This window comes from Zalophus californianus, chromosome 4 (genome assembly GCF_009762305.2).
Source record: "Zalophus californianus isolate mZalCal1 chromosome 4, mZalCal1.pri.v2, whole genome shotgun sequence".
Lineage (NCBI taxonomy): Eukaryota > Metazoa > Chordata > Mammalia > Carnivora > Otariidae > Zalophus > Zalophus californianus.
Genome location: NC_045598.1, coordinates 92,258,866 through 92,284,049, shown reverse-complemented (window position 1 = coordinate 92,284,049; position 25,184 = coordinate 92,258,866). Strand labels below are relative to the sequence as shown.

The following is a 25,184-nucleotide window of genomic DNA, read 5'->3' as shown; positions in this document are numbered from 1 at the left end:
TCCTCTGGGCCTGATGGGGGCCAAAGGCAGGGAGGCAGGAAGAGGTGGGACTCCGGGCCTGAAAACGGCAGCCGCCCCACGCCCATCACTGAGCCAGGCTGTTGGAAGGTGAGTGGGGACTCCCACTGCAAGCCCGGAGCTGAGAGAATTTGAGCAGAAGCTCTCCTTACTCTCTTTCTAAACAAACGCCAAGATAAGGCTCTGCCCACCATCTTTCTCCTTCTCTGTACCCTTCTCCCAGCACGCCCCAAGGCACCCAGGACAGCTGAGGTACAACTCTTCCCGGGAGGAAAGAGTACTCAGTCTGACAGTGGCTGGTGTGGATCACCCTGGCTGAGGAGCCAGAGGAGCATTAACAAACACGTCAGCTGCTCCGGGCTCCACTTGGCAACTTCCTCTTTTAAAACAACTGTGGTCCCCTCCTGTTGGGTGAGCCAACCCTGAGCTCCTCTGCCCCACCCCACCCCCAGCTTGTTTCTTTAGTGGTGGAGCATAGGGAACACTGGACTGCAAGTTGCAAGTCTACCAATTGGCTGTTTGACCGGTTATAAAGTCAATTCACACTCTGGGTGCCTATTTTCTCAAAGGTTAAGTGAAGAGTTTGGACTGTTTGTGGCTTCTAATATTTAATATACATAGCCTTTTTAAGTCTCATAACTGTCATGGACTCTCCTCCCTACAGAACAGAGGTTATTCTTTTATTGCTTTTGGCTACAGAGAAAGCTTGATGTGCCTGTGATCAATGGTCCTAGAGGGTTCTTAAAATGTTCCCCTAAGTCTTTTGTCTGGGCCCCTGAATACCCTATTTTTGGACTGCCTGTGCCTGGCCTCCAAAAATCACCTCTCTTAGCTGGTCACACTGAATAGGAAAGCCAAAACTTGCCTTCACAAAAGAGAAAAAAAGGTGAGACTCTTAGAGTCTGGCTGTCAAGGGCCAAAGTTAATTTCTTGGGATGGGGAGAGGAGATATTAATCCATCACCCTTTGGGGTTTCATAGAGCTGAAGGAGTCCTAGACACAGGGAAAGACTTCAGGACCAGAAAAAAACAAAAACAAAAAAACCCAAGTGTTTTAGCACAGATTTCCCAGCAAAGACTCAGACGAGGTAAGGGGCTGCCAGGGCACCCAAAGCTCAGTGGACCTGGCACAGGTTATGCTATTAGACAGACCTGGGTTTGAATCCCAGGCCACCCATGGAAACTGAAGCTTAGAAAGGTGACTGCACCTCTCCAGGCATTGCTTATCTTCATCAAATGGGCCTAAAACCTATTTCACAAAATTGTTGTGAAGCTTGAATTGGAATAAGTTAGCCAATCTATATGAAATATTTAGATTCTTGCCTGACAAATCATAGGTGTTCAAAACATATTCATCTTTTGGGGTGCCTGGGTGGCTCAGTCGGTTAAGTGTCTGCCTTTGGCTCAGGTCATGCTCCCAGGGTCCTGGGATCGAGCCCCACATCCGGCTCCTCGCTCAGCAGGGAGTCTGCTTCTCCCTCTCCCTCTGCCCCGCCCCCCCCCCCCCGCTCGTGCTCTCTCTCTCTCTCTCTCTCAAATAAATAGATAAAAATCTTAAACAAACAAAACATGTTCGTCTTTTACCTCAAGTTAATTTGTGACTGGCCTTTTGTTATCTTGGAAGAGAAATCCAGGCATCTTAAGTCATCTGTCCCTATGTGTTTGCACTTTTTTCCTTCTTCCTCTTAGTGAGGTGTCCTTTTAAAAAGTCCCAACCTTGCTTCAGCAAGCTACGGGGGAAATGTGATTTCCCACAGCCGGGCTAGGTGGCTGGGGGCTCAGTGTCCTGAGGCCATGCTGTGGAGGCCAGGCCAGAAACCCGAGGAGCTGCCTTCCCACCACCGTCAACGATAGCAATTTCCTGGTGGTCAAGAGTCTCAGTTGTTCTGTCCACGGCAAAATGAACAAACTTTTTAGAATTGCAAAAGAAAGAAAAACAAAACGAAGAGAGTTTTGTTCGAGCCCAAGTGAGGACAGCTGCCTGGGATACACAATCTTCACAAAGAAGAGAGTGCGCCTGCGAAGGAATGTTTACTACAGGGTTATATATGGTTTTTTGTTACAACAAGAGTTACAAATCAAAATGATGAAGGACATTTCAGGAAAATCACAAACTTTATCTTATGTGCAAGGTTGCGGGCTTCGGAAGTATGGGAACAGAACTGAGGGAGATGTTTACTCTTATCTTTAGGTTGAAATGTTTCTTTTAGGTTATTTGCTAACAGATGTACCATGTGTGCTCGGGGCAGAAATAGAGCCCATGCTTTGAAGTTTGGTGAAGTCATTCTGATCCTGGTAACAATCGAGCTTCCCTGGGAGCCCAGGAGCAGGGCCCACAAACACTGAAAGTTGAAAATTTCCTTTAGCACCTCTTGGCGCTTGCCCACTCCCCCCACCCCCAACACTCTCCCCCTCCCGCTGGAGAAAAATTTAGGACACGAATCTCACCGTCCAGGGATTCACCAGGGCCCTCACGGTTCGGGTTGTTGGTGCTCCTCCTGCCCCGACTGGCACTATTAACCACCCAAGGGCAGCTCCACCAGCAGGGAGCGCAAAGCCCCAAACCCAGCGAGCTCCGCCACTGCCCAGCCTCCAGCCGGGGAGGCGGCACAGGTTGCCCAGAGCCAGTCTTGCGGGCTCGCGGATGGAGCGGACAAAGATGGGTGGGGGCGGAGTCAGAGCGCACGCGTTGTCCCCGCCCACCTAAGTCGGGTATAAAGAGCCGCCCGTTTCCGCTCTACTCCCAGTCCTGGAAGGCACCGAGACAGCATCGGCATGTCGTTGTCCAACTCGACCATGGTTCTAGGTTACTGGGATATTCGCGGGGTGAGTGCCGTCTCGACTGCCGAGCCGCTGCGTCAGGGAGACGGCCGCGGAGACGACCGCGGGCTCAGGGTCCCTCCGAGAGGAGGGTCGCTACTCCGGAGCCACGGCGTCCCTCGCCACGGCGCAGCCCGCCGCAGCCGAGCTCCCCGACCGCGGAGACCGACCCCGCCTGGCGTCTGGGGTCACCGGGCCCCGGAGAAGGATGAGGACAGCAAACCGCCGGGGTCGATCTCGGTGGGGGTGGGGGGCCGCTTAACGACCGCCTGGGCAGGATGCACGGTTTGTGCAGCCCCCGGCAGGGGGACGTTGGCGGGCGGGGGTTGGGGGCCGGTGGGCGCCGCGCAGGCGCTGACGGCGGGTTTTTCTCCCCCAGCTGGCGCACGCCATCCGCATGCTCCTGGAGTTCACTGATACATCCTATGAGGAGAAACAGTACACGTGCGGGGAAGGTAATGCGTCCCGTATCCGTGCATCCGGTGTCCAGCGCTATAAGCCCCCTGGCCTTCCAACTGTCCCTGTCGTCTTGTGCCCAGAGGGTGGTGTCACGCCTAAGTCGGGTGGGACATCTGCCCCAATCATCCGGGACCCCCCTGCTGTGTCCCGTGTGGAGAGAGATGGATGCATCCTTTATCGAGCTGGGGATCCTCCCCCTGCCGCCGTCCAACCGCGTCTGAAAGTTTTACTAAATAGGCCCGGAGAGTAAATGGTTACCTTTGGGGGCCTCGGAATGTGAGGTATTAGCATCAGGTTATTTCTTTTGATCTTTCCATGCTCCTCAGGCAGGATGTTAAGGAGGTTGGGTCCCACTTCATTCTCTTACAGCTCCCGACTATGATAGAAGCCAATGGCTGGATGTGAAATTCAAGCTCGACCTGGACTTTCCTAACGTATGTGGCTTTAGGAGAAGAGGGCGCAGAAGGGAAGGCCGTCAAATATATCCTTGCTTCTTTCCTGTCCGGTCTAGGGGGACCTAGAATGTGGGCTCTTAACCTGGTTAAAATAAATAGAATTCAAGGGTGCCCGAACTTGAATGGAGAAAAAAAAAGTTATTTTCATTTCCACTAACCACGGACGAAAAGTTAACAATTCCTTCTATTGTGAATATAGGTAATAAGTGACATTGGTTATTAGCCATGGCTGTGACCTTGTCACTAGTAGAATTGGGTATTTTCATATTATATTACATGTGTGGCAGTACATAAATATTAGTTACATGCATCATACTTCGAAATTATAATAGCTGTTACCCCTGCTTGTTATTTAACGCATTAATAGGCACATATTACTCTATGATAATTTTGTTTCTTGAATGTTTTATAAATTGTGAAAACATACGTAATTTGCTTTCTGCATTTAAATTTAATCTTATTCTGACGAAGGGTCCGTAGCATGCACATACACATACACATGCACACGGAGAGAGAGAAAGAACCCTGGTCTAGAACCGGGTGGGGACCCAATTGCTACTTTCTACTTATTTTCTTCTTCCTCCTAACACAGCATCTTCTCTCTACTGTTCACTTCCCTGCAAGTCTCAAATGCCCCAGGAGAGAGAGGCAGGGAGGCAAGAGAGAGTTGGTTGTTCATCTGACATGTCCTTTTCCTTCCAGCTGCCCTACCTCATGGATGGTAAGAACAAGATCACCCAGAGCAATGCTATCTTGCGCTACATCGCTCGCAAGCACAATATGTGTGAGTGGGGTAGGGCCAGTGAGGGACACCAGGCTGACAGTTCTCTGGGAGGTGGATAATTCCAAGGGTGACTTCTCATCCTGCGGCCTATAGGTGGTGAGACTGAAGAAGAAAAGATTCGAGTGGACATCATGGAGAACCAAATAATGGATTTCCGTACGCAGCTGATACGACTGTGCTATAGCCCTGACCTTGTGAGTCTCCTTAGGAGGCAGGCATCAAGGAAAAAGAGCGCTTAGAAACCCAGGCGTTCATTCTGCTCCATTCTGCTACTTCTGCTTTCCCACCAACCAGTCTCTCAGAAATTGGGGGGGGGGGGGTCCATTTGTCCTATAACTCTGGTGTTGGCCCCTCCTACTCTGTCCTGCCACCCCTACTGAAGGCAGTAAGAAGGAGGCACGCGGAGAAGGGGGCCGCTAAGTGTCCCTCACTGGCCCATGCCCTGATGCTGGCGACAGCATTTCTCCCACTCTCTTTTTCCCTCTCTCCCAGGACAAACTGAAGCCTCAGTACTTGGAACAGCTACCTGGACAACTGAAACAGTTCTCCTTGTTCCTGGGGAAATTCTCATGGTTTGCAGGAGAAAAGGTAGGAAGGAAGGAAAGGGGGAAGATGTCTTTCTATCTCCCAGCGTTACTGAACTCTGCAGACCTGACCATCTTGTGCCCCTAGCTCACCTTTGTGGATTTCCTCACCTATGATGTCTTAGATCAGAACCGTCTGTTTGAGCCCAAGTGCCTGGATGAATTTCCAAATCTGAAGGCTTTCATGTGCCGTTTTGAGGTGATGTTCCCTGCCCCTTTCCCTTACAGAAACACTCACAGGCTGCCCTGCTCCCCAGGGGACCCCATTGTGGTAGATTCTTTCTCAACACTAGCATTTGTGTAAACGGATCCATAGTTGGACACTTCTCAACCTTCAAGTCTTGGGAAGGTTCTGGCTTCTACACTCTAAAGGCACTGTCTACATGAAATGGTGGCCGGGGGAGGGAGGGCTGCTGTCGAGACAGCAGTGTGTGAATGTCCCTGGCTTGGGACGGGTCTGTTGGACTGGGTTAGAGTCTTTATCAGGCGTGGTGTGCTTTCCCTTCAGGCTTTGGAGAAGATCGCTAACTACATGCAGTCTGACCGCTTCCTGAAGATGCCCATCAACAACAAGATGGCGCAGTGGGGCAACAAGAGAACATGCTGAGCAGGAGGTGGACTTGCACCGCTTGTTTTGTTCCATCCTGTCCCTAGGGGGCGTGTAACTCTCTCTTCTCTGGTCTTTTCAATAAATAGCGTTTAGGCTACTGGTGTCTAGCTGGATTTCTCTTGGGTGTAAAGGCCAGAGGAGAGTAAGGATACGTGGAAAATTTCCAAGACGTGAATCCAATCCCTGCAACACTGACAATCCCCTTACATCCCCAACTGTGTTCAAAGCTAGAGGTGCTTACCCAAGCCCTGAGAGCGAGCACTGGAAATGAAGGTGAGATCGCACAGTTGTAGTGAACAGGTCTGTTAAATGGAACTGGAGCCCTTTAAAAATGTGGTGTAGATACCAAGTGAAACTGTATGGGACTGTGGATTTTGCAGAACTGGAGTTCAGAAACAGACCCTTATACGTGGGAATGTAGCGTGATAAAGATGGAATCTCAAATTGGTGAGCTAACCAATAAATAGGACTGGGGCAATTACTTACCAATTAAAAATAATAGTGGGGCACCTGGGTGGTTCAGTTGGTTAAGCTTCCCTACTCTCGGTTTTGACTCAGGTCATGATCTCAGGGTCATGGGATTGAGCCTCACGTTGGGGCACGCTCGCTCATGCTTTCTCTCTCTCTCGCTAAAATAAATAAATAATAAAATCTTTAATAATAATAATAATAATAATAGAGCCCTACCTCACACCATTCACTAAAACTAACTCATCTTCAATTCAGGCCCAACATTAAACAGAGCTGTAGAAGTGTTCGTGAAAATGTAAGAATATTTGTAATCTTAGGGTAGGTTTCTCTAAATAAGACATAAAAACAAAAAGCTGTAAAAGGAAAGATCTGCAAATTGAACAGTATCAAATTTAAGAATTTTCTGTGACAAGGCACAAATAAGCAAAATTAAAATGACAAGATCACAAATGAGACAAAAACAAAAGGACAAAACAAAGACAAAAACAAAGTACCAGTATAAATAAAGACTGTATAAAGAACTCCTGTAAATCATTAAGACTCTTTTTTAAAATGGACAGAAATCAGGGCGCCTGGGTGGCTCAGTTGGTTAAGCGACTGCCTTCAGCTCAGGTCATGATCCTGGAGTCCCGGGATCGAGTCCAGCATCAGGCTCCCTGCTCAGCGGGGAGTCTGCTTCTCCCTCTGACCCTCTTCCCTCTCGTGCTCTCTATCTCTCATTCTCTTTCTCTCAAATAAATACATAAAATCTTTTAAAAAAAATAAAATGGACAGAAATCATGAACAAATGATTTACAGAAATAGAAATAGTGATAGCCAAAAAAAAAAAAGTTAAACATGTTTATAATCCAAGAACTGCAGATTATAACAGTGAGAGACCATTTTCCATCTATCAAATGAACAAAATCTAAGAAGTTTGTGAAGCGTTGGCATTTCCTGCCAGTGTGCTTGTAAATTGATATAGTTACATTGGAGGACAGCCAATATCTTCTAAAAAATCATGTCCTGTAACCCAACAATTTCCATCCTGATAAAAAATTTACCCACGTACCTAAGCTATATACTAAGATTGTGGTATTGTTTGTGAGAACAGGTGAAAATCCTGTCCATGCCCATCAGGACTGTGGAATACCATAAGGCAACTGAAGAATGAGATTGAACTGTGTGAACTAACATGGAAAGACCCCAAGACACATTGCTGAATTTTTAAAATTAGATTGCAAATAAGCATGTACGGTATAATACCTTTTACATTTTAAAGAAGGAAACCATGACATAAGCATTTTCTGAGATACAATTATGTTTGTGAATGCATAGAAAAAGATCTGGAAGGGGGCACCTGGGTGATACAGTCGGTTAAGCATCCAAATCTTGGTTTCAGCTCAAGTTGTGATCTCGGGGTCATGAGATCAAGCTCCACATTGGGCCCCACCCTCAGCACAAAGTCCACTTGAGATTCTCTCTCCCTCTGCCCCTCCGGCTCATGCTCTCTCTCTCTCTAAAATAAATAAATCAGAAAGAGAAGAAAGAAAGAAAAGAAAGAACGAAGGAAAGAAAGAAGAAAGAGAAAGAAAGAAAGAAAGAAAGAAAAAGAAAAAAAAAAGAAAAGTAGGAAGAAAAGGCAGGAAGGAAGAAAAGGAAAAGCTCCGGAAGGACACACTGAACAATGCTTACTTCAGGCAAATGGGAGAGAGCCCCAGGCTCCAGGATGGAAGTTAACGGGGATTTTAGAGATAGAGCTAAGGATTTCTCCTTTTTTTTTCTTTGTAGAACCATTATGCACTGAGGACTATCTTTACTGAAATGTACATTTTAAAAGGGTGAATTTCATGTTTTGCTTGTTTTTTTTGTGCTATACATATTTTTTTATTGATGTAGTTAACATACAATGTTCTATTAGTTTCAGGTGGACAACATAGTGATTCAGCAACTCCACACACTACTCAGTGCTCACCACGGTAAGTGTAGTTACCATCTGTCACGATACAACAGGATTACAAAATTAGTAACTATATTCCCTATGCTGTACTTTTCATCTCCGTGCCTTATTTATTTTATAATGGGAAGTTTGTACCTCTTAATTGCATTTATCTATTTCACCCATCCCCCCACCCACTTTGCCTCTGGCAACCACCAGTTTGTTCTCTGTATTTAAGTCTGTTTAGGGGTTGTTTCATTTCTTCATTTGTTTTGGCTTTTAGGTTCCACATGTCTGTAAAATCTTTCTCCGACTTACCTCACTTAGCATAATACCCTCTAGGCCCATCCATGTTGTCACAAATGGCAAGATCTCCTTCTTTTATATGGGTAATACTTCACTGTATATACAACACCACATCTTCCTTATCCATTCATCTATTGATGGACACTTGGGTTGCTTCCACATTTTATCGTAAATAATGCTGCTAGAAACATAGGGGTGCAGGTATCTTTTTGAATTAGTGTTTTTGTTTTCTTCTGGTAAATACCCAATAGTGGAATTATTGGACCATATGACAGTTCTATTTTTAACTTTTTGAGGAAACTCCATACTGTTTCCCACAGCAGCTGCACCAGTCTGCATTCCCACCAAGGGTGCACAAAGATCCCCTTTTCTCCTCATCCTCAACAACACTTGTTATTTCTTGTCTTCTTGAGTCTAGCCATTCTGACAGGTGTGAGGCATTTCCCTGATGATGAGCGATGTCAAGCACCTTTTCATGTGTCTGTTGGCCATCTGGATGTCTATTTTCTCTTTTAACAAGGGGAGTGTATTCATATATTACTGTGTAAGAGAAGACAGAGGGCCTGAATGGCCAGGTGATGTCAGGAGGGTGGCCTCAGGAGGTATTAGACACAAGGTATTATTAAGCAGGTGGTTCAACTGCCACCTGTTGGCACCCCTGGGGGCAGTAGTCAGGTATCTAGGGCCCTATCTTGGGTATGGGGAGCCATTGGCCAGGACAGGTACAAAACTGGAGTTTCTCTGTGACCCATGAACTAGTGACAAGAATTTCCATAGCGTGAGTGGGTGAAGTGTGCCCTAAAGGAAAGGAAGGCTTTGTGGATTTAGAGAAGGCCAGAGGAGTTGAGAATACCTCTGTCACTAGACAGAGGATGTGACCAGAAGTCAGAAAGGGAATGAATGATTTATTGCTGTGTAACAATATTACCACCAATTGAGTGCTTAAAACCACACACACTATCTCACGGTTTCTGTGGGTTAGGAGTCGGGGCACATCTCTACAGGGTCCTCTGCTTCAGGGGCTCATCTGAAAGCCACATTCAGTGCATCAGCCAGGGCTATGACCTCATCTCAAGGCTCAGCTGGAGAAGGATCTGCTTCTGAGACACGAGATTGCTGATAGAATATGGTTCCTTATGACCTGTTGGACAGAGAGAGGGCCTTAGGTTGTTGCTGGCTGTCAGCTGGGGGCTACCCTCGATTCCTTGGAAAGGGGGCTTCTTGCTTCATCAACACCGGTAAAGGGGAAAGTCTCCTGTGAAGATGGATACTACGGCCCTATGTAATGTAATCATGGAAACAACATCCCATCACGTTTGGGGTCCTCTATTAGAAGCAAATTACCAGTCCCACCCACACTCAAGAGGAGAGGATTTCTCACAAGTGTTCGAGTACCAGAGGGTGGGATTATGGGGGATCGTCTGTTCACCACAGGGAAGAAGGAAAGAAAACAGGAAATTGGCCTCACAGTCAAAGACCCCCGGGAAAGGTGGGTGACAGAAGACAGCAACAAGGCAGTTAGAAGGGAGAGGTTTAAAAAGCATAAATCTGCCGGGGAAAGGGATTTCATGTGAATTCCAGGTAGATAATGGGTAAATCACATGTTCCAACTTTTTCTAGTTATTATGTTTGTTAGTGAAAGTCCAATGAACCGTTATACAAAGCCAGGGACCTTACTGGCCCAGGAGGCTGGGAAGGCCACTGAGAGGAACAGATCCATTCTATAGGAGCTGTGGTTCCCTCGGGCCCCAACCCACCCCAACACTGACTCTCACCCAGGCCAGGAAGAGACTGCTGTCACATGGTGGCCTCCAAACAAGGAAGGGAAGCGCATGCCCTCTCATCCCAGAGACACAGAGACCGTGCAAACATTAGGAAATTCGTCCATCAGCAATGGGATTGGGCAAGGCGCATCCAGAAGAGCTTTCAAGCAAAAACAAAAACTTGTGATCGGTGCTTTAAATGTGGTAGAGCAGTTCTCCAAAAAGTATTAGGGAAATTCATTTGTATTCGTTGTTGAAGGCTGAGCAACTGGATTAAGGCACTCCTAGTTCAGAAAGAAATAGCTTATGTGATTCAAGAAAAAATGAGTTGTAGAGTTATTTCACTGATTGGATGAGTGGCCCAGGGGACACTGATGTGTATGGATGGATCAGCCAGCTCGAGGGCCTGTGAGAATGTCTGCACTTTGCACAGCAGTTGCACATTCCTCATCCTTCATCTGCAGGACTAGGTGGATTGATGAGCCACACCGACAAAAAGGATTTAGGGAGTTCAGATGGATGGTAGGGCAGAGAGAAGGAATGGAGCATTAGCCGGTGATTTCTCTGATGTGCAAAGATGCTCATGTCGCTCCCCTGCTTTAGTTATCCCTCATAATCTGACCTCTGTTTCCTTCCCAGCTACTTCTCTGGGCTTGTGCTTGTCCCTGCCCCGGAGCACTGGGTGCCAGCCTTGCTGAATTCCCTAGGGAGAAGCAAGCCTCTGGAGTCTGGAGGCTGCCAGGGTAGAGATGCTGGCTCTGCCCCAGTAAACTCTGGCCTCCTATGCCCCCCTCAGTGCCTTCTCCCATAAATAAACCCCCCTCACTGGGCTGTTAGGAGAATGAAGCCGATAGTTCTAGAGCATTCAGAACAGACCAGTGTAAATACATTTATAAATATGAATTATCCAAAAGGACCATGTTCTCCTCTATCTCCACGCTTTTGTACTTGCTCTTCCCTCCACCTAGAATGCTTTTGCTTTAGCCCTGCCTGCCTAATGGCCATTCATCTCCTAAGGTAAGCTTAGAAGTCACTGCCTCTAGAGGCTACAACTGATAACCCCCATGGAAATGGTTAGTGATGGTCGCCAAGGATTTGTGACCGTTTTCCTTTGGGGAAAGCTTCGCTACCCTCTTGCACTTAAGTGTAGCCCTGTGACTTGCTTTGGTCAATTAAATACGAGGAGAGATTACACAGATTTTCCAGGCAGAAGCTTTAAGAGTGAGAATGTGAGTTGCCATATCCACTCCCTACTGCTGGGATCTCTGTGAGCAGGTGTCAAGCTGAAGTCTCCACCAGTCCGACAGATGAAAAAAGCAGGGCCCCTGTTGACCACATCCGACATGAAGCATGAGTAAGAAATAAACGTATATTAAGCCACTGATGGGGCGCCTGGGTGGCTCAGTCGGTTAAGCGTCTGCCTTCAGCTCAGGTCATGATCCCAGGGTCCTGGGATCGAGCCCCGCATCGGGCTTTCTGCTCAGCGGGGAGCCTGCTTCTCTCTCTGCCCATTCCCCTGCTTGTGCTCTCTCTCTGTCTCAAATAAATAAATTTTTAAAAATCTTAAAAAAAAAAATACTGAGATTTGGTTTAGGACTGACATTTGTCCACCTCCCTCAGGCAAATTTAAATGTGCTTATTTTAAATCTCTCTTCCCTTAGGATTCGATATTTTCTTCCATCAACTTACCACACCGAACTCTAATTGCTTGTTTAAATGTCTGTCTCTGCCATTAAACTCTAAGTTGCCTGAGAGCAGGGACTGTGTCTTAAGCAAATTTCTATATTCAGTGCTTATATAAAGCCCAACACAAAGCAGGCACTCACAATGCATTGATTCCAATGTGTTCTAATGAAAATTGGAAGGAGAAAAGGAGTTTGCTTCAAATAAGTGCTTAATGCTCTCAAAAAACTTTTTTACATTCTCCTCTGTTTTGGAAAAATGGAATGTCCTGTTTTGTTTTGTTTTGTTTTTAAAGATTTTATTTATTTGTCAGAGAGAGAGAGCACAAGCAGGGGGAGCGGCAGGCAGAGGGAGAAGCAGGCTTCCCGCTGAGTAGGAAGCCCCATGTGGGACTTGATTCCAGGACCCTGGGATCATGACCTGAGCCGAAGGCAGATGCTTAACCAACTGAGCCACCCAGGAGTCCTGGAATGTCCTGTTCTTAAAACAGGTAGAGATTGTCCAGGTAGAAGTGCTTAAAGTCTGGGCAAAAGTTCAGGTTCAGGAAGGTCCCAAGGATCAGCAAAGAGCTCCGAGCATGGAGAGTAGATTTTATGATTTCGGAGTCCAGCTTATTCCTTGCTTAGGCCAAATTGGAATGGAATATTTCTTTCTTTTTTTTTTTTTTAATTTTTATTTATTTGTTTGAGAGAGAGCGCGCAAGAGCGGGGGGCAGAGGGAGAAGCAAGCTCCCCGCTGCAGGGCTTAATGTGGGGCTCGATCCCAGGACCCCGGGACCATGACCTGAGCAGAAGCTCAACCGAGCCACCCAGGCGTCCCTAGAATGGAACATTTCTGAAAGCCAACAGGGATAGGCTGTCAGTGTTCTTTTGGCATTTTCAATGGAAATAATTACAGGTGACTCATGTGAGATTTAATCCAGAAGAAAAGATTAAATGGATATGTGTATATTTGAATTTCAAGTGAATTAGTGCTGCTATGTTGCCCCACATGGAGACAGAGGGCAACCGAAGGTCATTAGTAGGGAGTGTTTTCAGTGGTGCAGAGGAAGGGGATTAAAGCAAACGGGAGAATGTTCGTGTTGTGTTAGAGGTCTGAAGCACAATTCGAATAGGTCTGTATTTTATCTTCTATGGTATAATGTTTCCAAATTGCATTAATAGATTTTTTTAAACTGTGACCGAAGCCCTACCTGTTTCCTTCCAAAATTATGTTTCAATTGGGAAGAGAACAAGAAGAGTGTGGGAAACACAGGGTGAGCGGGCACTGGGCCTTTTGGATGGAACTGTGCTTTGTCGGGAGATTGTTGGGGCCACCTCACAAGGTGGAGTCTGCTGGGAAAAGCCAGATCTGGCTAACTAGGAATATGGCAATTAGCATTACAGGAAGAGTTGTTCTGGAATCCATAAGGATTGGCCCCTCTTATTCTCTGCTCCCCAGATCTTGAATCATGATGTAGCAACTGGCTGGTCTCTGTATCTGTCTTCAATAAATTGTGACATTCATCATGTCACATGAGTTAGCAAAATGTAGGCTAACAAAGTGGGATGACAGTTGAACCTGAAAGTGTGATCCTCAGAGGGAAGGAGACCAAAAAAAGCCAATCCAGGGACGCCTGGGTGGCTCAGTCAGTTAAGCGTCTGCCTTCGGCTCAGGTCATGATCCCAGAATCCTGGGATCGAGCCCCACATCGGGTGCCCTGCTCAGCATGCAGCCTGCTTCTCCCTCTGCCTGCCGCTCTCCCTTGTTCTCTCTCTCTCTCTCTCTCTTTGACAAATAAATAAATAAAATCTTTTTTTTCTTTTTTAAAGATTTTATTCATTTACTTGAGAGAGAGCGAGAGGGGGAGCACAGGGGAGAGGGAAGAAGCAGGCTCCCCACTGAGCAGAGACCCTGATCGATGCGGGACTTGATCCCAGGACCCCGAGATCATGACCCCAGCTGAAGGCAGATGCCCAACCGACTGAGCCACCCAGGCGCCCCATAAATAAAAATCTTAAAAAAAAAAAAAAAAGCCAATCCAGGGAGTGCCTTTAGGTTGTTGATATCCAAGTAAAAAAGCCTTATTATGCAACATCTCTTTGGAATCATCTCAACAAAGACCATCTTATAAGTATTAAATAAATGCAAGATGTAAATAGATACAAATAAATGCAAAACAGCTTACCTGCAAATCTGAGTGCAAGCTGTTTTCTACTACATTATTGCACTCACCTAATTTTCCCTTTTTTCTACCTCCCATTCCCTTACTATTTTATATAGGGTGAATTGGGGGTCATTGACATTACACTTTAGAGCGTCATTTTCAAAATATCAATCTGAACATTTCTTAGTGATCTCCGACTTGGAACAGGATGCAGTAGTTGATGACACTTTGAGTTGTTCCTGTTTTGGGTAAAAGAGGGTGAATGTGTTTTTGTTTGTATAAGGGATGGTTGCATTATATTAGGCAAGAGGATTTTATGGTGGTGGCTAATGTTTGGAAATGCACATATGGAAAAGAAAACGTTTATCTTAGGCATCTGTCTTCTGCATCTTTATTTTTGATTTTTGTTTTTTTAAAAAGATCTTTATTTATTTTATTTGACAATGAGAGAGAAAGCACAAGCAGGGGAAGCAGCGGAGGAAGAGGGAGAAGCAGGCTTCCCACTGAGCAGGGAGCCCGACGCAGGACCGGATCCCATGACCCTGGGACCATGACCTGAGCCAAAGGCAGACGCCTAACCAACTGAGCCACCCAGGAGCCCCTGTCTTCTGCATCTGTGGAACGTCCTTCCTATAGGTGGGGAATTTCTCACATTTTCAGTCCCATCTCCCCACGGTAGAAGACTGCCAGTTGACTCTTGAGATCCATCTCACCAGCTTCTGCTGTCACAACCCTCCATTTCTGCCGGCACATTACTTCTCAGGCAAAAGACGTCATTTCCAACCTGATTAAATTCTGGCCAAAGAGGTATAAATGGAAGTGTTATACTTTACTGCCAGAAAGTTTCCTCAAGAGGAAAAGAGCAACCGCCATTTCCTCTTTCTTCCCCCTGCTGTTTGGAATGCAGATGTGGTGGGGCTCTAGCAGCCATTTGGGGCCATGAGGTGACATAAAGAATGGAGCATAAAGTTAAGCTAGGTCATTAAGTCTACAACGAAACCAACGTTACCAGGGTTTACCCGGCTACCTCCAGACCTTTTTTCACATGAGAAATAAACCATTTAAGCCACTGTTATTATTTAGTAATATACAGCAGAACTTAATCCTAATTAATCCAGTTGATTTTCCAGCCCTCTCTTGTAGCTGAGGACAGGCCTGTGACCCAGGTTCTGTTAATTGTGCACAGTGGTGCAGGATTTCAGTTCTAAAGAAGCAGGCCCTGAGAATTTATTTTCTGGCAAGGATAGGAGTGGAGGGGTCAGGGTTCTGGAGGCAGCCATTGATGTCTGGTGCCACATGTCAGGTGTAGGAGCTCCACCAAGAACCACAGCAATGGCTGTGAGGCTTTCTCTAGAACAATCTCACATGTGGTTAGGCACATTTCCCGACTACCCAGCTTCCAAGGCCAGCTCACGGTCCCTCTCGGATTCAGTGAGCAACCTGATACCTCTAATAAATTATTTTCCTGTTTCAGCAACAACGAACCCTAAGTGAGACGGCACTCCCCTTAGGTTTATCAAAAATAAAGAGCTTGTATTTCATACCTTAGACTCTATCCTACCTGTTTTAAACCACTGGCTAAAACCCACGGTTTCTCCTGGATTTGAATTTAATCTTTAGCCTCGCTTTTCTGGGTGTGGGAGTGACTATAGTTGGCCACCAAAATCCATTCTTTTGTCAAAATTGGGGTCTACCCTCGTGACTAGGCATAGCCACGCAGCTGAACCTCGTGAGTGGAATGTGCATGGTTGTAATGCATGCAATTTCTGTCTCACTTGCATAATGGGAAGTTGCTTCTTTGGGTTTTCTCTATTTTCCTTCCATGTTCATGATATAGCTTCAGCGGAGGAGACGACATACCCTCGGGGATGACAGAGCCACACAATGGAAGATGCCTGAGTCCCTGGATAATTTCATGGAGCCTGAACAGCCTGGACCATTCCCCATGAAATGTGAAATGAGAATAAATTTCCACATTCTGGAAGCTGCTTGCTTGGGGTCTCTACCAAGAGAGACCAAGTTATCTTTCTCTGCTAACACAATGACACAATGATAATGGAGAAATACCAGGCAGGCAACTTGCAACTAACAGCATGTGATTACAGATCCTTGCTGAGACAGCCATGCAGGCAGCCATGTGCTCAGAGTGTGTCTTGTTTTCCCATTCTAGAAGGGGAAGGTATACACTCAATGGAGGATGAGCACCATCATCAGGTGCCAAAGAATCCCAAGTCTTGGGGCCTTTGCTAGATCCTAGCTACAATAAAATAATCTTTTGGGGGGACCTCAGTTTGAAGTATATACACTCTACTACTTCTACCCCCAGGCTTTAAAAATGTACTATTTTACCTTTTATGATTTTGACCATGTTTAGAGAATTGCCTTCATTTTCAACTATCTTTGTTATCACATCTTCCCTCTTTTTAAAGGACTGAGTTATTTTGTTCTTTTCTTCGATTATCACCCTTTTCTTCCTTCCTCCTTCCCTCCCTTCCTTTCTTTTTCTCTTCTTTCTTTTTAAGTAAACTCTACCTGCAACGTGGGGCTCAGACTCATGACCCAGAGATCAAGAGTCACATTCCCTACCGACTGAACCAGCCAGGTAACTGGATAATCACCTTTTTTATTTAAAATTTAACATTTAAGTTTTCATATAGCTATGCCCTTTTAATTTGAGCTTCTGGATCAGGAGTCGGGGAACTACAGCCAACTGTTTTTATAGAGAAGTTTGGAAAATACAGCCACCTGTTTTTGAATTTTTGTTAGATTACAGCACCACCCATTCATTTCTGTGTTATCCATGGCTCCCTTCACCCTAGGTTGGGGGCGATCATCCAGATGATCTGACTGCTGGTTGACCCATGAGCTGGACCCCAGCAATCAGAAACCCCTCATTCCCTATCCCTGGAAGTTGCATTCCATTGCCTTCCCTGCTCCCAGAAGCAGCCCCAAGAACATAGTCTTCAGACAGTGATGTGATGTTGAGACCATCTGGATGGTACACATGACTGAACCCTGTTAAGGCCTCTATATCAACTTTTTAAAGATTTGGCAGGTGGGTGTGGAGATCTTATCACATGATAAGTTCCCATGCTTGGTAAGCCTGCCACCTACCAAACTGGAATGACCTGCCTCTTCTGTCCTTGCCTGCCCTCCTAGTACAGGAACAGTCTCAAATTACACCTGGGAAGTTCCAGAGGAGCTTGCAAACTGACAGACTACAAAGGTAGAGGTAGGGCGCCTGGGTGGCTCAGTCGTTAAGCGGCTGCCTTCGGCTCAGGTCATGATCCCAGTGTCCTGGAATCGAGTCCCGCATCAGGCTCCCTGCTCTGCGGGGAGCCTGCTTCTCTCTCTGTCTCTCATGAATAAATAAATAAAATCTTCCAAAAAACAAAAAAACAAAGGTAGAGGTAACTGTGACGGAGACGACCACGTGGCCCACAAAGCCAAAAACCTGTACAATCTAGCCCTTTACAGAAAACATCGGCCAACTCCTGTTCTAGATCTGGATCTATTTTACTCTGACCTAATAGTTTTGTTTTCTCTGCTTATCTTTTAACTTAATGTCACTGCTAATTTCTATTACGTCTTTCCTTTTTATTCTTATCCCTTCTTGTTCTGTTGAGATATGTAAGTTGACCACGAGGCAGAGCTGAAATAAGACAAAAGCATGTACTTGGGGTCTCAGAATTTAATTCAGGGAGCACAGATGTGGGTAGCAACCCAAATCGTGTTCCCCTAGGGAACAAAAGTCAGAGGTTTTAAAAGACATTTGTATGGGGGTGCCTGGGTGGCTCAGTTGGTTAAGCATCCGGCTCTTGGTTTCAGCTCAGGTCATGATCTCATCATAGTGGTGAGATTGAGCCCCGTGTGGTCACAGCTACCATGCTCAGTGGGGAGTCTGCTTCCCCTCGCCCTCCCCCTGGGCCCCTCCCCCCGACTTGCATGCGTATTCACGCATGCGCTCTCACGCGCGCGCTCTCTCTCTCTCTCTCTCTCTCTCTCTCTCTCTCTCTCTCTCTCTCTTTAAAATAAATAAATCTTCTAAAAAGAAGACATTGTCGGTAAAGCAGCTGCCTTCGGCTCAGGTCATGACCCCAGGATCCTAGGATGGAGCCCCACATCTGGTTCCCCGCTCAGCGGAGAGTCTACTTCTCCCTCTGCCTGCCGCTCCCCCCTCCGCCCCCCCGCTTGTGCTCTCTCTCTCCTTCTCTCTGACAAATAAATAAATAAAACCTTTAAAAAAAAAAGAAGACATTTGTATTTGTTGTTTACAAAGAATTGTAATTGGTGTTGGTGGCAGAAAACTAATCTCAGCTGAATATAATTGGTTTGCTAAGGCCATTACTGAGCAAGGTCTCCTCCCCCCCGCCTCCCGGCACCAGAGTGTAGGACTTTTAAAGATTTTATTTATTTATTTGAGAGAGACAGAATGAGAGATAGCACGAGAGGGAGGAGGGTCAGAGGGAGAAGCAGACTCCCCGCTGAGCAGGGAGCCCGATGTGGAACTCGATCCCGGGACTCCAGGATCATGACCTGAGCCGAAGGCAGTCGCTTAACCAACTGAGCCACCCAGGCGCCCCGAGAGTTTAGGACTTTTAATTTGTCCCAAAGTTGCTAAAGCAAAAATCATGATAAAACATTCTGCTTTCCTTTATGCTCCCCCCAACGCAAAAAAACAAAACCAAAACTATTTGTAGGGAAAAAATGGTTTTGTACATGGGAAGAAACAATATAAATTCAAAACTTACAGATAAGGATTAGGTCTACCACTCATCTCTTTAAAAAGTTTATATGAATATCCAGTCAAAATCAACAGGGTGTCTCCCTTGAAATGTTACCTATACGAATTTCCAAAGAAAGATTCAGGTATTTGGGCAGAGTCCTTGGAATATTTGCAATGTGGCCCAGGTCAAAGTTCATGGTTTCATTAATGAGGATGTGCATAAGGTCCATCTCCTTAATAGCCTCCTGGCTGCTTCTGAAAACCCCTCAACATAAGTGATTACATTTCCTTTCACCTTGCACAGTTGTAAGGGCATGGAGGAAGGGTTCCCAAAGCAGGGAGAGCACCCAGGGAAGGGTGACCACTATAGGTGGACTGCCCAAGCCCTGAGAGCCCCCGGACCACGACACAGTACTTACTGTGAGCTTCCAGGAGGCACTCCAGGAATGCTGCATTAAGGAGGGACCTAGGCACAGGAGGGCCCCCCTCTTTCTGCAGAGACCCCATGCTGAGGCACAGAAGTCTATGAAGTAGATAGAAACAAGCAAGAATCCTTATAATCCTACACATGCCCTTTCCTGGCACCACACACACATCCAGATCCACCGGGCTGGTACAACAGACACCAGAAAAGGGAACTCCCATGTCCCCAGATATGCTCAGTCCTGAATCCAAAGGCCAGAAGGGAAGAACACAGGCCAGGTCAGGGTGAGTAAGGCTTTACTGCGGATCAGGCAGGGCTGGGCAGGGACTACCCTGGGGGAGCCGGGCCTGCACTCCAGGTCTTACGGGGCTTCGGGGCAGCCCGGGGGAGCTCACGGCAGGGCTCCCCAGGCCAGGAGTCCAGCCCAGCTCCTGCAGGTGGAGCAACCACCCAGGGAAGAATGGTCTGGTTGGCTTTAGTGCAGGAGGGATAACACTGGTGGGGGAGGAAGTTTGCTGAAGTAGAGAGCTGACAACAAAGGGCCCGGTTGAAGACAGGTTTTGGAGGGAAAAAAGGGGGCCCATAGGTATTTCGAGGGGACAAAGGAATGTAACAAAGGACAAAGAAGCAAGACAGCTGTTGGGGGAGACACAGCAAGCACAACTCTGGCTCCTCACCGGCACCCCCTCCCACGTAGGCCCTACTTGCCGCCCCACACGGCAATCTTTAGAAACAGAGGGGCTGGGAGGAAGCAGCTGGACTTCATGTAGGCAGAGATCTTCTTCAGGCTCTGAGGGTGGAAAGAGAGAGTCCAACATCAGGGTTTGCGGCCTCACTGGGATTCATGCAGCCCCACTGAGGTGCACCAAGTTCGGGTCGCTTCCTTGTGAGGCCAGTGTTGAGACACAGCACAGTCTCCCTGTGGTCCCTGCTCTGGAAAGTCATCCAGCTTCCTGTAACTAATGGGACATCTGACTAAGATATGGAGACTCTACCTGTACAGGCGCTTTAGATCCCCCCGAGATGATGATACAGGTGTAGAAACCCCACCAACCACCCTACAAGATGGGTCCTACTCTCACCACCCAGCAGAAGGGAACCAAAGGCCCAAAGGGCTTCAGCGGCCACGCCGGGCTCCCAGGGCTAGCAGGTGGGAAGGGCTGGAGGGCAGCTGGTTCTCTTGCCAGGGCTGTGTTCTTCCGGCTGGCCTCCCTCCTCCGCCCCTTCTCCCCCCTCCTCCAGGAGGCCCTGTCCCTCCCTGTCTTACAAACATCCCCCTTTGGCAGAGGGAGCAACCTGGCTTCTCAGAGTTTGCCACATAGGGAACCCCAGCAGAACACGGAGGCTCAGATTGTGGTCATGCAGCTTGCAGGAGAGGCCAGACCTCACCCAGTGACTCAGCAAAAGCTGCATGAAGTGAGAGAGGCTGGGAGCATGAAGGCCAGGCCAGGCCAGACTCTAATTACTGAAAGTCCAACTGCTTGGCCTGGTACCTGTCCCCAATGTCATGGGCACCTACTACCTCCTTCCCAGGCCTGCTGCAGCCAAGAGGGCATAGGGCACTCAGGGGTATCTGAGTACCATCTTCCCAAGACCCAGAGGGCCCAGTGAGTTCTAAAGGGTTCCAAGTTCCTGGGACTGCCTATACCCAGCGGGCCACACACTGCAGCCCACAGCCACCCTCTGTCCCTCCTGCCAGCCAGTCCCCGGAGCTCTGGCATAATCTCCAAGGCCAATCACCCAGACCCACAACCAGGGCTGATAAGAACCGGCTCAAAAAGCACATCTCTTGATGCAGAATGGGAAAGAGAAACAGACTGCCGCCTGAAAATCCTGTTGGACAAATGCCTCAAAGCCCCACATCGCTCACAAAGCACAGTCCGCTGGCCTCCAGTGAGGGACTAAGGGTGACCAGGGACACCAGGGGAGGTCCAGGCTGTGCTCCTCCTGCACCCACCTGGCCCCACACACACCACACGGCTGGGTGTTCCTCTAGTTCTCCAAGCGCTCTGAGCCCCAGGACGGTGGCTCCAGGGCCGCGTCACCCTGGCATCCCCACTGTGCCTGACACAGTGCCTCACACCCGGGAGAAGATCCGATCGGCCAATAGGACTGAAAATAAATGGACTGCCCCAACTCTGACACAGAATCTCGGGTAATGGGAAAGAAGAAGGGCAGGGAGACAGGGAGGTAAGGAAGGTGCCCACCACAGGACACTCAGGACAGACTCCTTCCACAGGCGCCCTCACCCATGCACTCACAGCCCAGGACCCAGGACATTCCTGGGGATCTCAGGGCGGGCCCAGGCGGGGATCGGATTGCTGCAAAGCTGCCTGGGCATCCCCAGGAAATGCCGTCTCTGCCCTTCTTATGTAGTCTCATCGCTACCATGGCTCGGCTCTCCTAATGCAACGCCAGCACCACACACGCTCCCGAACTGCGGCCGCATCCACAGGGTCCTGAGCTGCATAACCCAGACAAGTAAAGCAACTGAGCTTCTTTCTGGCCCAGGAAAGAGAGAACCATGGCCTGCTGCCTACAGAAGCCAGAGGCTGAGTCAGATCCCAGAACAGACAGTACTGGCTCGGTGAACTTCAGCGAATGACTTATCCCTTCAGACTCAGTTTCCTTACCAGCAAAAATAAGCTGATAATTCTTCTACCATGTAGGAATGTTGTCCAGATTTGATTTGACACAAATATGTTAAGATCCTGAGCACATATCGTGATATAGCAAAACCTCAATAAATGCTACTTATTCTTTATTCTGCATACAGGCCTAGGAAAGCATCCAGCAAAAGGAGGAAGGACAAAAGAGATATAAACAGTAAGGAGGATAAAGAAATCACCTCGAAGCGGGCCCTGAACTCTTCCAGGGCTGGGAATGCATCCAGGCACTTGGGCTCGAATATACGCAGTGTATCAAGAATGGCATAAGCCAGGAAATCCACGTAGGTGAGCGAAAGAAAGGCAAAGGAGGAGTGAGCAGGTAACTCTGAACCTGGGGAAAATGACAGCTTCCCACCCCCCAAAGCCTTCCCCTTACCTTCTCCCCTGCAAACCAAGGCCTCTTCCCCAGAAACTGTGAGCAGAGGAGCAGGGAGCAGGGAGTCCCTCCAGGTACCCAGGCTTCAGTTTCTCCTGAGGCACAGAACAGCCATCACCACCCTCAGGCTCAGACTCCCTGGGCAGAGAGGCAGGTCTCCCCCGGGCAGTGCATGACCCCCAGCTGCCAAGGGGTGAGCAGCCACGTCCCCCCACTGGAGGGGGGGGTCATTGCCCAGGCGATGATTTATCCAAGCTGTGTTCAGCAGACTTCTACTGGGTCCCACCTCCCATCCGTGAGAGGCTGTGGGAAGGCAGAGAACACCACCTCGCTGTCCCTGAATCTGTCACCGCTCATCTCCAAGCACCCTCCCAGACCTCAGACCCAGGAGGGCTGCGAGAACCCGGCAGAGCTCTGGGCGCAGATGTCAGGCAGAAGCAAAGAAGCACACAACTGAAACGGCCTGGGGAAAGAAGTCCTAAGTTCTTCCTGGTCAGGGACAGATAGGAGAGGCACTTGAGCTGTCCTGGAAAGATGTAGAATTTGAGAGACAGAGAGGAAGGAGAAGGAGGTACAAGGCCCCGTGTCTGTCCCTGTGCTGCCTGCCGGACAGAGTGCTCAGGCCTCAGGGTGTCAGGACGACTGTGCTGAGCAAACAAGGTAAGCACACTGTCCAGGAACTGAATTTCCACCCTGGGGACTGGACTCTACCCTAAGGTTAGAAGGAACTGAGTGTTCATCTGATGTATTGAATTATAACGGCCACTCTGGTGAAAGTATAGGGAGTGGCTTGGAGAATCAGTTGCTCCTTGGGGTTCAAATGACAAACAAGGCCCTGTGTAGATGGCACACAAGAGTCCAGTCTGCCATCAAACCCTGTCCATCCCAGCCCCCAGGGAGGTGACTCACAAAATCAGGGCTGTAGCACATCCTGGCAAAGTATAGGCGGTGTCCATAACCTCATTCTCCAAAATGTCCATGCGACACTTCTCCTCTTCTGTCTCCCCACCTACAGCCCACACAGCGGAGACTCACCCTCAGCATCCCACCCCAGGCAAGCACAGGGGGCACGCCACTGTTCCCCTGCATCCCGCCCCCAGCCCCACTCATTGTGAGCAATGTAGCGAAGGATGGCGTTGCCCTGAGTGATCTTGTGAGCCCCATCAATTAAGTAGGGCAGCTGTAAGGGCAACAGGGGCAGGTGGGTAGGCCACAGGGCCCCCCCTCCGGCACCCTCACCCTTGAAGAAGGGCACTCCCAGTGCCTGGCTCATGGTAGGCACTAAAGCAATCCACTGTAAAATGGATGAATGAGCTGGAACATAGAGCATGGGGGACAGGCAGTGACAAGAACCAGGAAGCTGAGAGGCTGAGCAGAAGGCAGCAAATCCTGTAACCTCTGAGCTGGGAAAGCAGGTGGAGTACCCACCCCTCTCACTTGCCCCCACATCACCCCCACCCCTTGCACCTACATTGGGGAAGTCCAGGCCCAGCTTGAATTTTTCATTCAGCCCCTGGCTTCTGTCATAGTCGGGAGCTGTGGTGGAGAAGATGGAGGGAAACACACCTCCCCAGAGCCCACTCTCATTGGGCCTGGGGCGGGGGCAGGGTGGGGAACCCACCAAGGATCAGTGGCAAAGCTCCCCAAAAGGTAGACCTAGAATCTGGAACACTAAGTCTCACATCCCAGGTTTGGGGGCAAAGAACACTTATAAGACTCTGGAACCTGCATGAGTAAGCTTACAAAAGGTTTACCCAAGCCCTAAGGGGAACCCATCCCAGTTACTGAAACAGGGGGTCCAGCACCCCCCCTCATGTCCTGCCTGGTAAGGCCAGCTGCACCTGGAAGGAGTTAGGGAAGGGCAGGCCCTGCTCCAGCTGGTGGGGCAGAGGGAGCAGCACGTGGCCAGGGCAAGGGTAGCTCGGTACCAAAAGTCGGAAAGTGACCGGGATGCCCTTATCGTCCCCCATCGCGTACTTCTTTTCCTCATAGTGTGAGTCTGTGTACTCCAGGAGCAGGCGGATGGCGTGAGCCAGCTGGGAGAGATGCCCAAGGCAGAGGTCAGAGATGGAAGTCCTGAGTTGGTGCCTTTCTCTGCACCAGGTAACCTCACAGACCCCAGTGCCCCCAGACACGTGCATTGGCACCCACTCCGCAACCCTCCGCAATCCCCTGCTCCCTGCCCCCTCCCGCAACACACTCAGAAACACGTCCACCTGAGAAGGACAGACTGCTGGAAAGGGTTGAACTGCACCCAGACCTGAGCAGGAACATTCTGGTAGTATTGGTGTCTACTGCGCATTTCCTGCCCCTGTTCGTCTCCTTCCCATCCAGCCTGGCAGCCCCCTCGCTCACCCCGCGGATATCCCAGTAACCCAAGATCATGGCCATGGTCAGTGAGCATTTCGCGGTTTTAGGGTAAGGCCTAGGCAGAACTGGGCTCCAAGTTCATCCGGGTGTGGGCGGGGCCGGGGCGGGGCCTGATTGCGCCTCTAGGCCCCGCCTGTGCCCCGCCCCGGCCAGCTTCCACTACCCGAGGCTGGGAGCTGAAGCGAAGCGCCCAAAGACGCGGTATGTCCCGCAGCCGGGGGGGGGGGGGGGGGGGGGGGGGGGGGGGGGGGGTGGGGGGGGTGCGGGGGGTGCAGAAGGAGCGTCCTGGGGGAAGGCCTCCTGGCCTCGGGAGCCCCTGGCTCCCCGCCAGCCCACGGCTCCCCTCCCCGTGCAGGGTCTGTCTCCAAGTCTGGGAGCTGGCGGGGCGCTCGGAGACGAGCCTGAATCACAGAAAGCGCATACCCTTCTCCCTCCTCTTCTCCCTGGGCATCACTCCGCCTCGCCCCTGCGCTGTCCAGATCCCAGGGACGCGGGGAGCTTCTGGCTGCCAAGTTAAAGCCAAACAGCGGTGTCCCTCCAATCGGGAGTTTAAAGCAGGGCCTGTCCCGGGAAACCCAGGACTCAGGCCACTTTGAAAATTCC

General features: G+C 48.9%; 2 protein-coding genes across 2 annotated transcripts; one reads left to right on the top strand and one right to left on the bottom strand.

Annotated features, from left to right (window-relative positions):
- Window positions 1-2,686: 2,686 nt before the first annotated feature.
- GSTM3 (glutathione S-transferase mu 3) lies at window positions 2,687-5,826 on the top strand. The gene is made up of 8 exons (XM_027578167.2): window positions 2,687-2,843; window positions 3,217-3,292; window positions 3,666-3,730; window positions 4,454-4,535; window positions 4,629-4,729; window positions 5,028-5,123; window positions 5,208-5,318; window positions 5,628-5,826. The coding sequence occupies exons 1-8, from the start codon at window positions 2,793-2,795 to the stop codon at window positions 5,724-5,726; spliced, it is 681 nt and encodes a 226-aa protein (XP_027433968.1). The 5' UTR covers window positions 2,687-2,792; the 3' UTR covers window positions 5,727-5,826.
- Window positions 5,827-19,866: 14,040 nt separating this feature from the next.
- LOC113937502 (glutathione S-transferase Mu 1-like) lies at window positions 19,867-24,602 on the bottom strand. Its single transcript, XM_027621856.1, is given in 10 exon segments — window positions 19,867-19,956; window positions 22,015-22,124; window positions 22,211-22,270; window positions 22,273-22,306; window positions 23,121-23,161; window positions 23,164-23,220; window positions 23,316-23,391; window positions 23,683-23,747; window positions 24,166-24,247; window positions 24,567-24,602. Coding segments are annotated over 10 exon segments (651 nt in total).
- Between the last annotated feature and the right edge of the window lie 582 nt (window positions 24,603-25,184).